Source organism: Catharus ustulatus, chromosome 10 (assembly GCF_009819885.2).
Source record: "Catharus ustulatus isolate bCatUst1 chromosome 10, bCatUst1.pri.v2, whole genome shotgun sequence".
NCBI lineage: Eukaryota > Metazoa > Chordata > Aves > Passeriformes > Turdidae > Catharus > Catharus ustulatus.
In genome coordinates, this window is record NC_046230.1 from 13054632 (window position 1) to 13071138 (window position 16507).

A 16507-nucleotide genomic window follows, 5' to 3' on the forward strand; every position below is an offset into this window, starting at 1 on the left:
AACAGTGCAGCACACAGTACTGTTGACAAGAGAAAATCTGTACAGAGAAAATCTGTATGAAACCACTGAAGGGAAGGGGAAAGGAAAACGGGAAGAGGAAGAGGAAGGGGAAGGGAAAGGAAGGGAAGGAAAGGGGAAAGGACAGGGGTAAGGAAAGGGAATGCAAATCAGTTGGCATGTAAACAGACTGGAGCAAGGCGGTCAGAGCGGGGGTGTGCGGCGCGGCGGGAGGAGGTGGCAGCGCCCCGGCCGAGGCGAGCGCAGCCCTCCGGTGTGTGCGGTGCCGGGGCCGCAGGCAGGGCCCACCCGTGCGCTCCGCAGCCTCTCTCCCTCCGCCAAGCGCCTCTCGCCGCCGCTCCCGCTCGGCTTCCCCGTGGCCGGCGCGGCGCTCCCGGTGCCGGCCGGGCCGGGCCCGCCGCCCTCGGTGCTCCCTAGCAGCGGGGCCGGGGCTCGGCGGGGAGGCGCGGCGGCGGGGAGGCGCCGGGGGGCCCGGGGGGGCCGCGGGGCCCCGAGCCTTGACACACGTACCATTCGCTCAGGTTGGCGGCGGGCTGCGCGGGCGCGGAGGGCTCAGCGTGGGAGCAGGAGGCGGGGGGCTCCCGGCCGGAGTCCGAGGAGGGGGACACCAAGGAGGGCGTGGAGGACTCGTAGCCGGAGCTGGGAGGAGGGGATTTGCAGTGCACTTTCATGTGTTTTCTCAGGGAGCTGGGGTGGGTGTAGGACTTGTCGCAGCCTCTCACTTTGCAGTTGTAGGGCTTGTCGCTGGTGTGGACATGCGAGTGCTTCTTCCTGTCACTGCTGTTGGCGAAGCGCCTGTCACAGCCCTCGAATTCACATTTGAACGGCTTCTCCCCTGCAGGAGGCAATGGGCGAGCACAGCCATTAGCGGCGGCGGCGGGACCGGGAGCAGCGCATCCCTCACCCCCACAGCCCACAGCCTCCCCGGACCCCTCTCTCCGGCCCTGCCACGGCTCCTGTCCCCGCGGAATCTCCTCTCACTAGCTCTGCCCTTCCGCGGGGCCCCGCCGAGCATTCCCCGGAGCCGCCACTCCGTGCCCACCCGGACGCGCGGCCGGCTCCGCAGGCGGAGCGCCCTGCCCGGCCAGCTTCTCCTTCTCTTTCCCCTGGCCTGTGTGTGTGTGCCATCGTAGGGCTCTGTGCAAAAGACAAAGCTCCGAAACAAGGAAAACTTAGAGGAGAACTGCTCGTTCCGAGCAACTTATGCTGTCCCCGCATTCTCGGAAGTCCTGCAAAAAGAGCGGTCAGTGATTTATCCCTTCGAAAGTTTTTACGTTAAATACATTTCTCACAGTCCCCCAGGCACGTGGAAATATTTTTCATAACCTGGCTAGATCATATTTCATCCACTTCATATTTGCACTGGTTACAATGCCATGGAACATCCACATCCCCTTCCTCTCCCCGCTCCCCAGCTTGCTGATACCGTGTCCTAAAGTATGAAATATTTCAAAAGAAATATAGATTGTGGGGTAAAAAACGATAAAGATTCTGCAGAAAGATGACTAGGCCAGAGCACGGCGTTGTCGCGAGTGTAGGATTCCCTCTTCGTTTCAACCTACACAGTCACTGAAGGAATTGCAATCGGGATTAAATTGTCTGATCATATAATAAGTGATGTTACGCATAACACAATCGTGTGGCTGGAGTCATGTGAAAGTTTAACCTCAAATCGTGTGGACCCGGCTTGGTAGACGATATACAGGAGGTTTTCAAGGAAACACGCCACAGCCAAATGCAGATGAAACGCTGGCAGCATTATTGTCGCTGACAATAGCAAACTGCAAAACCCTGCTTGCCAAGGGGTACCCAGGTCCTGTACCAACCGACTATGAAAATATCCTCCTCATCCGTCAAAAGTCAAAAAATAGAAGGGCGGAGAGGACTCCCCAAAAATACATGGCCTAACATTAACGTGAAGTGCAAACAAAGCAACTGTGTTCACCATCATGGCGTATGTAACCGAAAAGACTTCCAATATTTGGTTTTGTGTGTTTGTTTTGGTTCGGTTTTTAAATTCCTTGGGTTGTGCGTTTGTGGTTGTAGTTTTTTTTTCCCCTCTCAATTCGTCATGATTAAATTTAGGAGAGATTCAGCCTACATCGGGCTCGGTTGCGAGCAGAGGCAAATAAAGGAAGGCATTCCAAATATTTCACATGAATGCACTTTATGCAAGGTGGGTGGGAAAGGCTCATGGCTCCGCGTTTAAAGTATGCCCTTTCCTCACTGTAATAATCAATGAGGAGCACTGACATCCTGCACCGTTAACATTTGCACAGAGGATGGGTAAATACCTGACGTTGGAGGGAAGGGAGGGAAGAGGTTAAAGATAAGGTCTCTCACAAAACGATGCGGATTCTGTAACCAAATACTGTCGACATACAGCGGTGCATATGTATAGACACACGCCCGCCTATAATCTAATTAGAGTTTCACGTAAGGAAATAATTTGACCTTCAGCATCTAAGTTGAGACAACAAATCAAGGATATTAGTGTAGTACAAGCAAGCAGTAAGTTAGGAGACCCCAGGGAAAGCCATCCTCATAAGCACTCCGCTTGTGCAAAGTGAGTTCCATTCAGGTAAAAGCGGGCTGCGCCGCACTGCGCTTTGCCGAGTTGAAAAATGTTCAACTTCGCTTAACCCCCGGGAAGAGCCACTGAAAGGTCCGTCCGTGCAGCCGGGCTTCAAGTGGGAAGAGGGCAGCATTTTCTCAGCTGCCCGGGTTGCATTCCCTGAACGCCTCAGTAAAGAGGAGCCATCCGAGCCGTTTGCAAGTATTCCTTTCGCGAGAGCAGGTTTCCTCACGCGGAAATCCCTGCCCGGCGGGGAGAGGACACTGCACAGGTCCCGGCTGCCGCAGCCCGGGCACGGAGCCGCGGCCACGCACAAAGTTCCGCGGCCGATGGAGACTCAACCGCCATTTTACCCGCACACTTGTAGCTGGGCAAAAGTGTTCAGTGAAATTCAGCTTGGAATTTGTGGCATAATCCCCCGTCTCCGGGAGTGGATTAAGGTATTTACCAACTTCTCCGGGTGAGTGGTGGTGGGGGGAAGCCGGAGCTGGCGGCTCCCGGGCTGCGGGCGAGGCGCGGGGGCGGCGGGGGCCGCAGGGAGGGAGCGGGGCTCCGTCCCACGCCTCGCACTATTGTTCCTGGCCCTCAGGGAAGGCGGTGAAGTGATCCCAGCCCGTCCTGCTCGTCCCGTTGCCGCCGCCTTGACGGCCTTATCCTCCAACCTGAAAAACTCGAACATCGCCAGATATCCCCCTGCCTGCTCCCCAGCCTCGGAGAAATCAGAAGTCATTAATATTTAAGGAGGCGATAATTTTCCTGTTGAATCTAGAACTGTCTTCATGAATAATTCGTAGTGAGTTCTATTAGGGTTTCAGAAACATTGCATTTTTGACAACTTCTGGGTGTTTAATAGAAACGGTGGAACCATAAAGGCCCTGCAGGAGTTTGCACAATACAGCAATTAATCACCGAGAAAGTTAAAGCCAAAAGTACAGACGCGCCGAATGGTGTTTAACAAACGCAAATCTCCGCTCTCGGGTTTGCCCTGAACCTGCATCTCCGATGTAGGTCAGTTTTCCCAAGAATTTAACCATTTTCTGCTTCAGAGACTTCAAACAGTGAGGCCGTTAAAGAGCAGTAAAAGTTTGTTTACTTAAGAAAAACACTGTCATTAAGAGATGAGCTCTCCCGGTTAATGGCTGTACCTGTGCTGATCCAACAAGGAGCTGGCTGGGATACAAGTTGCGTGACCCGGGGATACCCCTTTTTCGAGGAAAAAGGGGGCCAAGAAGGCAGCCGAGGAACACAACTATGCTGTCGTCCACCTCCTCCCCCCCACCCCCCCGCCCCGCACACAGACTTACTCCTCATAGAGCGATGGAAAAATAATGAGGTGACGAGTGACGGTCGCTGTAATATCTCAGTGCTATGTTTAGACGATAGCGATACGAAATTAGTGTATGTTCTGCATATTATATCACGTCGCGCTCTATCATAAAAAATGCAACTCCTGGAAGGTCAAGCCCTGCACCAAGCATGGGGGAAGGGGAGTTTTATGAACTGGAAGGCGAAAAAAATCGTTTGGCTGTAAGCAGATCTTACAATAGGATTATGTAGTTTCCCTCGCAGTGCATAAGGCTGTACAGAAGGGGGTGGGAGGTGGAAAACCCTACACTGGAACAGATTAAATTTTCCAAAAAGGGCTTATTTCTTATCTTCTTCTTTAGAAATGGAAAAGAAAAAAAAAATAGACAAGCCAGCGCTCTAGAGTACAAACACCGGCTGCTAAACTAATTAATACAACTTCACAAGCTGCTCCTGGAAGTGTGAAAACTTTCTACGTGCAATTTCATTAATTATAAATGCTTTCCTGGCCGGAAGAGTTCAAACGTAGTTTTGCAAGATCGTCCATCGTGTTACTTTATTTTCTGTTAACTAGAACTAACAGATGTTTCTGACACATGTCCCAATTTCACTTAACAGATCTGCAAATGACATTTCAGAATGTACAGGCCGAAACAATACAAGGGTTTCTTTTCTTTCTTTTCTTTTTTCTTTCTTCCCCCCCTCACGAGAATCAGAAATTGCAGCTCCCCATATTTGCGAATGCAGAAAGTCGTTGGAAGGCAATGCTCATTAAAAATGTCAGTGTTATTCAGATCAAACATTTGAAACTCCCTCTGCCCAAAACAGAACTGTTGAACGAAAAGGTCGCAGCTGTGTTATTCTCACAATGTTCGAGCAGCAGCATCTCAGAGACATCAGTCAAAACTGACTAGACAAGTTGTAACTTCCATTGTTCACTTTTAATTTGTGAGCTTGCACAATGATTTCGTTTTTACCCCCCGACTACTTTAAATCAAAAAAAAAAAGAAAAGAAAAAAAAAATCCTCGCCAGTGTGAATTAGCAGAAATAGTAGCTATATCATTCGATATTTACACACATCTACCCATATAAACATTACAGCAGCCTCTCCACACAACCAGAAAAAATATTGACGAGAATTCTGAGAATTCTGAGATTTGCTCTTGCTTTCCCCTTCCTCCCCCTTTCCTCCCCCTTCTCCAAACGGTAAAGAAGCAAACAAATCTGAGAATTTATTTTCCAGAAGTACTTGGCGTGCATTCAATAACAACTCAAAGGATACATTAAAAAAAAAAAAGCAGCAAAACAGTACGCTGAATAACAGAGAGAAAGAGAGTAAAGAGAGCTTTACATACTGACCTGTATGAGTTCTTTTGTGTATTTTGAGATTCTCTGATCTGGCAAACACTTTGCCACAGCCTGGGAAAGGGCAGGGGAAAGGTTTTTCACCTGTGTGGACTCTGATGTGATTTACAAGTTTATATTTGGCCTTGAAAGGTTTCCCTTCTCTTGGACACTCTTCCCAAAAACATATGTGATTGGACTGCTCGGGTCCTCCAACGTGCTCCACCGTGACATGAGTCACCAGCTCGTGCATCGTGCTGAAAGTTTTCGAGCATAATTTTTTGGGAGTCTGGTCCAACTCAATCCACTTACAGATGAGCTCCTGTTTGATGGGCTGCCTCATGTAACGAAAGAAGGCACCCGGGCCGTGGTGTGGTGCCAGGTTCACGTTCAGATTCATACCACCGTAGTTATGAAGCGAAGAAGCAGCAAAATGATCTGTCCTGGAGGCTGGTACTTGAGTGAAATGTTCAGACCTGGCGTACATTTCTCCAGGTAACCCCAGTCTGAGCTGTCCGTTTAGATGGCCACCTGGAGCTGCATGGGGAGGCTGCTCATGGAGTCCAGTGAACAGAGAGGGATTCCCAGCTTCTGAGTGGTGGTGGTGGTGACCATGGTGTCCGGGGTAGCTACCTGTTGTTGAGACAAACAGTCCGTGGTGAGAACTTGCAGCGGGGTGCTGCTCGGTCAGCCCTGGCATGAGTGGGGCCGGCAGGTCTCTGCGTATGAAGAAGTCCCTACCTGCTGCCAGAGCCTGGGCAGGGTGAGAGACGGGGTAAGGGGCTGCTGGTGACTGCGCCGGGCCAAAAGCTGCCGTTTGACTACAGACCACCTCGGCTTGGCCTGCCATATGATGATGATGATGATGATGATGATGGTGGTGATGGTGGAGCTGGTGGTGGGGATGAGGGGCAGGGCTGATCTTAAGGGCCGCGGGGTGATGCTGAGGAGGAGGATGAGGAGGAGGATGGTGGCGGTGCCCCATGTGTTCTGGCCGGAGCTGCTGCGGCCCGAGGCGGGACTCGGCGGCGTGCTGCCCCGGCTGCGTGGGCGCCGTGGTGTGGGGGTGCCCGGCGACGCCCGGGAAGCCTGTCAGGCTCTGAGGGGGGCGGTGGTGGTGGCGAGGAGCCCCCGCCAAGTCTACTAATCTGAGCGCCGTGTTCCGCCTGGAGAGAGCAGCAGGGTCCATCACCGGGATCCCCAGAGCATCCACGCTCATTAGCTTCTAACGCTAAAAAGTCACCTGACAGCGGGAGGAGAGATACACAGGGCAGCGGAGGGGGGAGAAGGGGAGCGGTGGAAATAACTTTCTTTTTTTTTTTTTTTCTTTTTTTTTTTTTTTCCCCCTCTTTTCTCCCAAAATGAAAAAGTTTCCCGGTCCCGCTGCCCTGGCGGCGGGACGCACGGGCGGCTGTGCCAGCGGGTGGGCTCGGGGCCCGGCGGGAGGCTTTGCCGGCGGCCGGGGAGGTCCCGCGGCGCGGCCCGTGCTGCCCGGGGCCGGGGCGGCCCTCACGGCGCGGCGGGACCGGACGGGCCGCGCTCCGGCCGCGCCGCTGCCCCGCCGGCCGCACAATCGCCGCGCCCGCCCATTGGCTGCCGCCGCGTGACGTCACCGTGACAGGTCCCGCCGCCGCCTGAGAGGGAGATCGCCGGTGCGGCGGGGGGCGCGCGCGGGGACGGGCCGCGCATGCGCCGCCGCGCCAACCCTTCCCCCGGCGCGCCCTCGGCCCGGCCCGGCCCGGGGTCTGTGTCCGGGGGGCGCCGCCCGGCGCCGGGCACTGCCGGGCTTCCGCCTGTGCCCGGGGAAAAAAGGCTCGGCGGGAGTCGAGGGCACGGCCCCGGCCTCCCCCTGGCCTCTGTCCGTGCCCGCTGCCCTGCCCCGAGACACGGGGCAGCCGCGGGGTCCGTCGCTGGGGGAGCGCTGGCAGCCCCGGCAGTCCACGCCGCCCGGCCGGAGCAGCGGCAGTCGGAGCGGTGCCGGTGCCGGTCCTGCCGGCGGTCCTCGCACTTGTTGCCAGCGCGGGGAGAGGTCCTTGCCCGGCAGAAGCTGCGGCCGGAGCCGCACCGGCCGCTCGCTGGCCAAGCGTGTCCGGCCCAGGACTCGGGCTAGCGCCCCGGTGTCTGAGCCTGGACAAAGGAACCCTGAGAGTCTCCCCATCCCCTTCCCCCTCCTCTGACAAGTTTTAGCAGTTATCTGATTACTGGCCGCCGGAGCAGCGCGAGAAATCGTGATGTTCAGGCTGAATCTGAATGTTTAACCCAGAAGAGGGAGTCTCTCCCTTTCCCTCTCTCGCTTTCTCTCACACACACTTACAGGGTAGTTCCACGTAAAATCCCCGTTCTTGGCTTGGAGGAAAAGCATTGCCAAACATTCATAATGAACTCGGTTCTGATGATAGTCACCTGAAGGAAATAACATGGTGTGCAGGGTTTGCGTGCTAGTAGTGGAAGTGTAGGTTTGGGTTTCAGCTGGACAGACTGAGGCCTTACAGGTTTAGAAAAGCTTAGGGCTTCAGCACAGGAGGAAGCATCTGCTTAAGTTTTTAAGAAGGGGATTGTGAACTTAAAAAAAGTAAATGAAACATGGGAAAAGATTCTTCTGCTCCAAGAAAGAAAAACAAATCTTGAAACATCTGCCCATTGCGTTACCACAGTACTTGGATCCTGACACGAAACGGCTCCACCAATAACCTCCCAGTCTTATGAAATACAGCAGTGATTAATTCTCTACCCATCCTGTTTAACTCTCATCATTTTAATACATTGACTCGCTGTAAATTTGCCAGTGGGCTCCTTACCAGATGCATACCAGGTAAAGCTCTCAGCATAGAATTTTGCATTTCCATAAGAATTTAACAGTGCTGGCGATCAATAGGCTTTATGTGAAGTAGTAAAACAAGAAACTATTTGGCAATGTCAACCCAGCTACTTTCATAACACAAGCTACAAGCCAATGATTGGAAACCATAAGATTAAAGTTTAGGACATACATAACCACATAGGAGAGACATCTTTGTCATAGCTTTGCGTATTCTGGGTTGGCCGCGATTACATGTTTTGTAATGCTTGCGTCTACCACACTTGCGCTGTAAAACTAGGCTGATATTCAGGTAGCTAGCTATAGATACATCCTTGCACGCATCTTTGCGAGTGGAGATGATGAAAAGTGACAAATGATGCAATTAGCTCCCCAACCTTACATAACATGTTTACGCAGGCATTTTAAACCACGCACCATCCTCACAGTATCTCAACTTTCAAGTCTACTTGCTCTACGAAATGGATTTGACAGTCCTATTCATGACCATCTCAATAGGAGTGCACAGAAGAGACAAACGTTAGGAAGTATGAATCTGTTACTTACAAATGTACTGAGACTGTGAATCCCAAATAAAGCTGCTTTCCTCATACCTCCTTAAACCACTGCATCTCTACATAGTTGTTATCCATCAATTCTGACACTTCTCAGTCAAGGGAGAAAACATTTGGAAGAGTTTCCCAATTAAAAAAAGATGTCATAACACTTTTACCCTAAGTTCATTTCAAATGTGATGATTTCTTGCCAGACACTCATGGCTCTCAGCTTGCCCCTCACTCAGGGCTGTCTCTCGCACCCTTTTCCAGGCAGCATGGGAGAACCTGGCCCTCGGTGTCCCTCAGTGTTAGGTGAGGTTGATGTGAGCCCTGGTTGCGTGGGGGGAGCGGGCGGAGGCGGGCGGGGGCCGCCACAGGACTGAGGGGAGGCGGAGAAATGGGCAAGGGAAGAGAAGCGGGCCCAGACCCGGACTGGCTTCGCTCATCTCCCACAATGTTTTGAAAACTTGAACCCCTGTCTGTGCAGCCCTTTGGCAGCTCGAGCTCATGCTCGAGAGGTGACCGAGGTCGCCCGCTTCTTGGCAGCGGCCTGAGCCTGGATTGACCAGACATGCCGGGCACTGGGCAAACTCTCAAATGTGTCAACATCAGCTTCTGCAGGGCCAACAGACTCACAGCTTGGTCCCGAGTACGAATTTTCCTGTGGCTGTGGTGTGTTCTCGATCCCGTCCTCAGCCCCAGGCCCAAAGCTAGCCCGAGCTGGAGGGTGGCTCTCCGGAGGTGACACGTTGCACAGACGAGTCACAAGCTCTTCTCTGGCCCCCGACCCGGCTCTCGCGGAAGTACCTCGGGGCTGTGCCCTGAGTGAAGGGCTGAGCTGTCTCCCCTGCTTTCCGCTCCGCCATGCGGGGCCCAGAGCTCCGCCTGTCCCAGCCCGGGGCGGGCGGCCCGCGGGGCAGCCCCAACCCTCCGGCCTGCGGCCACCCGCACCCCCGCCCCGCCGGGCTGCCGGGGCCTGCGGCATGGAACCGGCTGCACGTCCCTTTGCGGGGTGGGGACAACAGCCCCAGCTGCTCATCGGCTTTCCCTCAGCCTTGTGTTTTCGGTAGTAACCTACCTAAACATCAAGATGTTGTCCCTATTTCTAACATCGCTTCGAAGACACAACCCCCTTTATAACCGTGCTCAGCTCAAGGCACAGCTCCTGCCCTCGGGAAGCATTGGAGAGAGCCAAATTTGACCTTCGCCCACCCCGTGTTCTCCCACTTCCACCTCTGCGGAAACTTCCCGACCAGCTACAAAATACCCAGGCGGTGCCCGAGGACTGGGCTGGCCTCTCCAGGCAGGCTTCGGGGGTTACTTTTCAAGGCTTCAAATCCCGAAGGAGAGGAGGGGAACAGATCAGTCTGAAAACCCCTCATCTTTACTGCGAGAAAGAGAAAAAACGCGAGGAGTAGAAACAGAGAGGACCAAGAAAGTCGCCCTGTGCAATTCCTTATCCCTTAAACTCGCTTTGGCAGGGAGGGATGAGGGGAGCAGACGCAGGACCTGAGCCCGAGTCCCTGCCTACCCCGGCAGAAGGCACTGCTGGTTAGGAAGAGGTGGTTCAAGAGAGCCTTTCGGCAATCCCAGCTTCACCTCAGGGAGGAGAGGGTACCGAGTAGCTCGAGAGCACACTCTGCCTTTGTTTTTATTCCCTCGCCCCATATCCACTTACGGGGACTTCTTCATTTCAGGGTTCCCGAACAATGGGTAGTCAGCTACCAGACAAGCAACGGTTTGTGCCTAGGTTTGCCTCTCACATTTTGTGACCTAGAGCTACCCTAGGACAAGCAAATCATATGCTTATTTTAAATAGAATATTTCATTCAGGACCTCAAGATTAAGGTATTCCTGTCAGATAAGCTGTCAGTCACTAACTACTTAGACACCACATTGTGGAAGCCTGGTATCCCTGGTAAAGATGATACATATCATGTAAACCCCATCAACAAGATCAAAGTCTTCTTCTTTAATAGGATCCAATACATGTCAAACCTCATTCCAATCAAATCGTCCGTAAATGAATTCAAGATGAATATGTCATAGAATAATGTGACAGTGCAATCACATGAGGTCAGGGGTTGTTGTTTCAATGAGAGAGTCGTCAAATATTAATTCTAGAACCTCCAAATGAATAGGCATTGAGCAGGATTAGGCAGCTGCTAGTGGGGAGTTCTGTCGCTGATTTGTGTTTATGCAAGTACGTTAAACACTAAACTGAAAAAAATAGTCTCCTTTGAACTGTAAAAAGGACATATTTTAACTTACTTGACTTTTCCAGGATGTTTCTGTAAAGTCGTTTTCTTTTCCTCATTACAAGGGGAGTCTTGTGCCTCATTTCCTGACCTTGTTCCTGTTTGAGGAGAGAGGTAGAAAGTTAAGAGCAAAACCATTTGTGTGTGATATGAAATGAGTAAGGCACTCTATACGTTGGGCATCACACATTCAGAAAGAAAAGGGGAAAAAAAACCCCAAACCCAAAAAAACAATCCATAAAACGAAACCAAAACACAAACTAGGCAATGAGAGGGGAAGAGAAGCTTTCTCTGAGGGGAAACTGGAGGCTGTCTCCCCAGCAAAGCAGCACATGTTTTATGGAGTCACGAAGTTTCCATGGCTGATTTAGGGAAAAAAAAATATGAAAGGACATCTTTTCAGTTCTCCTTTGATCTGACATTCACCTTCTGGCAGGCTATTGTAAGGCAAGTTTTTACCCACTCGGCTATATTGTTTACAGATCCTTCCGTCCCGAAATTAAATTCCGGACTCTCTGCGAGCCTCCAACACAAGTTGTTGTCTCAGCAAGGATTAGTAAAGTACCACCCTGGCACTTCTCCCTGCCTATAATTTTCAGCTTGCTCTTTGCTCTCTGTAAGGCAGAGCACTGCCACTGCTACAGGCAGAACTTTGCACAGCTTGCTTTGAGCGGCAGCAATAGCTCTGAGAGCAGATCTGGGGCTGGATGCAGTGTCTGAGTCTGAAGTTTTGCAGATATCTTCAAAATTCTCAGGATTTTGTTTGGTTTTTAATACAGAGAAGCACACTAGAATCTGGAATCAGTTACTTAAAATTACGTTATTATTAGTAGTAGTAGTAGTAGTAATAGTAATATTATTATTACTCTTTCTACTATTATTTCAGGGACTCCGGAGCTAGTAAACAAAAATAAATCTGTACTAAGGCAAACACTTGATGATATCAATTACAAAACTTCATCATCGTATCACAGTCATAATCTTTCATAAATAATTTTATGTCCTCAATATTTTCACTTCTGTGATGAAAATTACTGCCAAAACTTAGCAATCCCTTAGGAAATAAAATTCCTAGTCAACTTCCATTCATCCTCGCACTTTTCTCAAGTCAGAGCAGCCAACACTGCCCCGTTAGTGAGAGGTTTGAAGGAGTTATGCTTTATTGCTTAGGATGGGAGGCTGGAGGAGTGCTCAGTTCCTAAGTGCTCGCCAAAACTTGTTGAAACTGGACAAAAAAAATCACTGCTTTTAATATTTCAAATGGTTACCAGATGACAAAAAGGAAGGCAAAACAGCTTTGCATTTCAGAATAAATACTGGCTAAAACTCTGGCTCGACCTCGCGCGCTTTTCTCATCTGCACCGTCGGTGGAGCAGGAGGGTGAGGACGTCCGCTTGCCCAAACTGTTGGGATGTCGGGCGCTGCTGTGGGGTGCCAGCCCTCCCCGGTGTGGCGCTGGGGCTGCGGTGGGACCCGCCCCGCCCCTCTTCCCTGAACGCTCGCTCCCGCACCGGCTGGAAGGTGCGCGGGGCTGGGGCAGCCGCCGCCCCCGGGATCCCGGCGGCCCCGGGCGGGGTTGCGAGCCAGACCGAGTGGGCGGCAGTAGCGGCGGCGTGTGCCCCGCCGCCACCGGATTGTCACACAACCTGTACTTTCCGCGGCCGCGCAGGGCCGAGGGAGCGTTCCCCGGGAAGGGCTCGGTGCAGAAATAAAGTTCTTCGTCTCCATGTGGGGAGAGCCCCGAGACAAGCCCGACCAGCTGGCTGGACTCCTCGGGGCTGAGGGATCGTGCGTGACAAAGGAGTGACAGGAAAGGGGTCGGCGAGAAGCCCACGCCAGTCCCTATCGGTCGGCGCTGTGCCGGTGCCCCGGGCTGGCACACTGAGTTGGGCTCGGGTCAGAGGTCACCTTCGGATGTGTCGCTCTGGGCAGGGATTTGGGAGCTTTCTCCCTTCCCCAGCAGCCTTCAGACACGGGGCGGCCCCTCGGGGCCGGGACCGGGGCCGCAGCCCCTCCCCGGGCTCTGGGCCAGGTAGGAGGCAGCACCCCGTCCCCGGAGCAGCGCCCCCGGCTCTGCCTGCGGGGGGGCGGGGAGAGGCCGGAGGGGGCCGGCCGAGCTCCGGGGCTCCGTCCCTCCCGCACCCTCCTATAAAGAAGCGCTTGCGGTGCCGGAGCGCCGGGTCCCCCGGAGCGCTCCCGCGGCACCGGGCGCGGCAGTGGGCGAGGTTCTGGGCGGGGAGCGCGTCCCCGGGACGCCTCCCCACGGGGCTCGCCACTGTCAGCGCTCGTCCGCCTCTGCACGCCGCCCCGGGTTCCCGGCACTGCCCGGGCAGCCCCAGGACCCGTCCGGTCCCGGTGCTTGCCCGTCCGAAGGGATCCCGGCCGCTGTCAGGGTCGGGAGCGCCTCAGCCCCGCTCTGCGCACCCCGCTGCCCCGCTCCGCGGACCTCCGCCGCTCTGCACTGCGCGGACCTCCAGGCCGAGCCTCCCTTTGCATTTAGGGGGGCGGCTGCGGCTCCCGGCGTCCGACAGAAGGTGTCGGACCCCCCTTCGGTGCTTCTCGGGCTCTTGGCCCTCCGCCCGCCCCCTCCCGCCGAGGTGCCGCCGGGACCCTGCCCCACGTGGGTGAGGGGCAGCCGAGGCGCTGCCCCCCCGCACCGCAAGGTTCCAGCCCTTCTTCCCGGGGTGGCCAAGCCTCCTCCCGACGACCCCCCCACGACGACAGGGAGCTCTCGTCCAGCCCTTGGGGCAGGCGGTGGGGGCTAGGCAGCTGCCCGGGCTGCACGGACACCCCCTACACCCAGGCACTTACCCCTGCGACCTGTTGAAGGTTTCCCCTCATTTCTGAACTGGCAAAAATAAAAGTGGGGGTGGAGGGGAAGGGAAAAGAAAGAAAGAATGAAAGAAGAAAACAATACCCCCCCTTCTTCCCCCCCCCCCCCCCCAAGAACCCACCACCTCTTTGGCGCTTCCATCGAGGCGGTCATCCTTCATTTCTTCTTTTCTTGCTTTCTGGAAGCAGTTAGGGAATGTATGATGAAGCAGAAATGAGCCGTCAGGATGATATTTTAATGGCTTATATGTCACGTTGGTGCATGTGGCTTTGAACTGGAGCAGCTTTCGTTTCCTGCAGAGAGCGCACCGCAAATCCCACTTGATAACTTCTACAACCCACAACATTTTTTTTTTTTACATTCACTCTTACACTGTATATTTAGATACGCTTCCTAAAAATACCTTCTCGTCTGCCTTCTCGTATATTTTGCACCGATCTGGAATGATCATTGTTTTCCCCTTGCACTGGGAGGCAGGCTAGCACTGAACTACCTAACTTTCCAGCTCTCCGAATGCCATCGTCCACTACACAATAATGCTGACAACTCTGTCCTTCGCTTAATTTTAGTACCAAATACAGAAAGTAGTGCAACACCCGCCTTAAGACCATGTCCACACCCAGGCGCTCCCTAGAGCGGGTATACCTGTTGCTGTAAGCTATTGCAATTCCATCAAATAGGTTTCGTAGAATAAATGAAAACGTGTAGATCCAGCTCACCATTATTCTAAAAAAAACCCCAAACCCCACCAAACCCTCTAAAGCCTCCCAAGATCCAAGGAAAATTGCATAATAGATCTGCTCTGAAAGCTATCTCCATGCACCGAGCACAGCCACGCTGCGTCTGCAGATAAACTGCAGTGAAACATTCCATCAAGGCGTATCAAAGTTTATTTATTGTCGTTGATGTTTGTTTGCTTGTTTTCTAGCCGCAATGGCCATTTTATACCTCTCAAAATGAGGCAGCTCTCACCCGAGTAGGGTTCTCGCAGAAGAGCTGCTGGTCCGACTTTGCAGTACCTGCGCTGCGGATTGCTTACCAGCGGCTTTAATTAGAGAGGATGAGTTTAAAGTTTCTTTGTTTGGTACTAGGAATTGGAGGGGCTCGGATTGAGCTGCGAAGGAGGCAAGTGAAGAGCTGAACAAAGGCGAAATGTATGGAGTCTGACTCTTAGAGAGCTTTTGGTGTTTTCGTTACTAGAAAATAATTAGAGCTAATGAATATGCAGGCGACCGAGTAAATAAATAATTTGTCAGTTTTATATATGTACGCACATGGGCACATACGTAAGTGTATCTATACATACACACACAAAGACGTCTGTATTTTAAAGTTTCTTGAGGGTTTTTTTTTTTTTTTTTTTTTTTTAGCGCCGAAGCACGGTTTAAAATATTATACAAATGTTGCTTAGCTTAATTGATTAAGCCACAAAGGTTTTCTGCTTTTAAATACCATACTTATACCTTTCAACAATCATTTTAATATATAGTCAATGGCTCTTTGTAGCGGGAACAAAAAAGAACTATCCACAGTTTTTCAATAGACTTTGAGCTGGGGAAAGACAGGTTAATCGAGGGTTGCATCTAGAAAACAACCAAGTGTTGTATGTTTGCACTGAATCCAAATGTCTGCATTTTTCTAACTAAATCAAAGGGAGTGTTATTTCTTTTTCTGCTCACTCATCTGAAGGTAAGTAAATTTTCTCTGGCGATCAAAAGCCTGGTCAGCAACAAAGACACCGCCTGCTTTTTCCACCGTCCTGGTGTGGCAAGTTGAGGAATTTCAATAACTGTGACAAGGGTGACTGATTTGTGAACTAGAAAAGGTTTGAATGTCAGAAAATTTACATTGCTCCTATCGAGGACTTAAAATAAATTTTTCAAAAAAAAAAAAAAAGAAAATAAAAGAGAGCAGTAACTGTGAGTTTCATGCAGTAGGAGGAGAAATACTGTAGGCTTGGAAAATTTACAGTTTTACCTGAATGAGACTCTGTAAAGAGAGAGTGAGCGACAGCGATAGAAAATGAGAGCGAGAAAGAGAAGAGGAAGAAAATAACAAAAAAGGAGGCGAAACAACAACAACAAAATTAGAAAGTTAAGAGTGCTCACCCACCTGCGTTTTGATGGGTGCAGAAAACAAGATTTATATCAGAAACCTGATGGAGGGATAGAGTCAGCTACACAGAGAAATCACGCCTGGTGTTAAAAAATAAAATCAAGTGCACCCAGCACCTACTCTCGGAGAGCTTCAGTTTTAAATAAGAAGAAAACACCTTCAAAAGACGCGAATCCCTATAGGGCTTCTCTTTCCAAAGCCTAAAAAGTTGCTCAATGGTCTTAAAAATTCAGGATCACCACGAAATCATCATAATCATCATTACCAGAATGCTGGATACAGAGGGACAGAGAGAGGGAGAGCGGGGGACAAAATAACCCAAATAATAACAGAAGATTTTTTTTTTCTCTCCTTAGCATACACATACACACAAAAAGATGCGCTGGAAATATTTTCGTGGGGGTAAAAAAAAAAAAAAAAAAAGAAAGAAAGAGAAAAAAAAAAAGAGTCTTATATATATATATATATATATATTAAAAAAAAAAAAAAAAAGTTGGGGCTGCCGCAGCCCCGTTTGTCAGAGCGGTGTCAGGGCGCCACAATACCTGCGATGGATGAGGCGGCGCGGCCAATCAGCGCCCGCAGCCGGCGGGGCCGGGGGCAGCGACGCGGGGAAGGGGGAGCCGGCGCCGGCCAATGCGCGCCCACGTCCGCCCGCACGGCGCTCCGCCCCCGGCTCCCATTCATCAAGGGGGGGGACGGTG

The 16507-nt window shown here is 51.9% G+C and overlaps 1 protein-coding gene and 1 long non-coding RNA gene across 10 annotated transcripts in view; one reads left to right on the forward strand and one right to left on the reverse strand.

The window, feature by feature from the left end:
* ZIC4 (Zic family member 4) overlaps positions 1 to 16160 on the reverse strand; it is a 34973-nt gene extending 18813 nt beyond the window's left edge. For 3 of the 9 annotated variants that reach the window (XR_004418833.1, XR_004418832.1, XM_033068436.1), the window contains exons 1-2: positions 5259 to 6643; positions 529 to 853 (exon numbers count right to left, since the gene is read on the reverse strand). Coding sequence is in view for 7 of the 9 variants with exons in the window: in XM_033068436.1 (XP_032924327.1) it covers positions 529 to 853; positions 5259 to 6462 (1529 nt within the window). In the remaining 2 variants the exon portion in view is untranslated. Of the gene's footprint in view, positions 1 to 528; positions 854 to 5258; positions 6644 to 10868; positions 10954 to 11281; positions 11590 to 13666; positions 13709 to 13809; positions 14415 to 15800 lie in introns of those variants that run through there. The other 6 variants (XM_033068439.2, XM_033068440.2, XM_033068438.2 and 3 more) reach the window with 6 other exon arrangements.
* LOC117000630 lies at positions 469 to 3879 on the forward strand. The gene is made up of 3 exons (XR_004418834.1): positions 469 to 539; positions 860 to 3033; positions 3183 to 3879. It is a non-coding gene; the product is annotated as an uncharacterized LOC117000630 (long non-coding RNA).
* Positions 16161 to 16507: the final 347 nt, after the last annotated feature.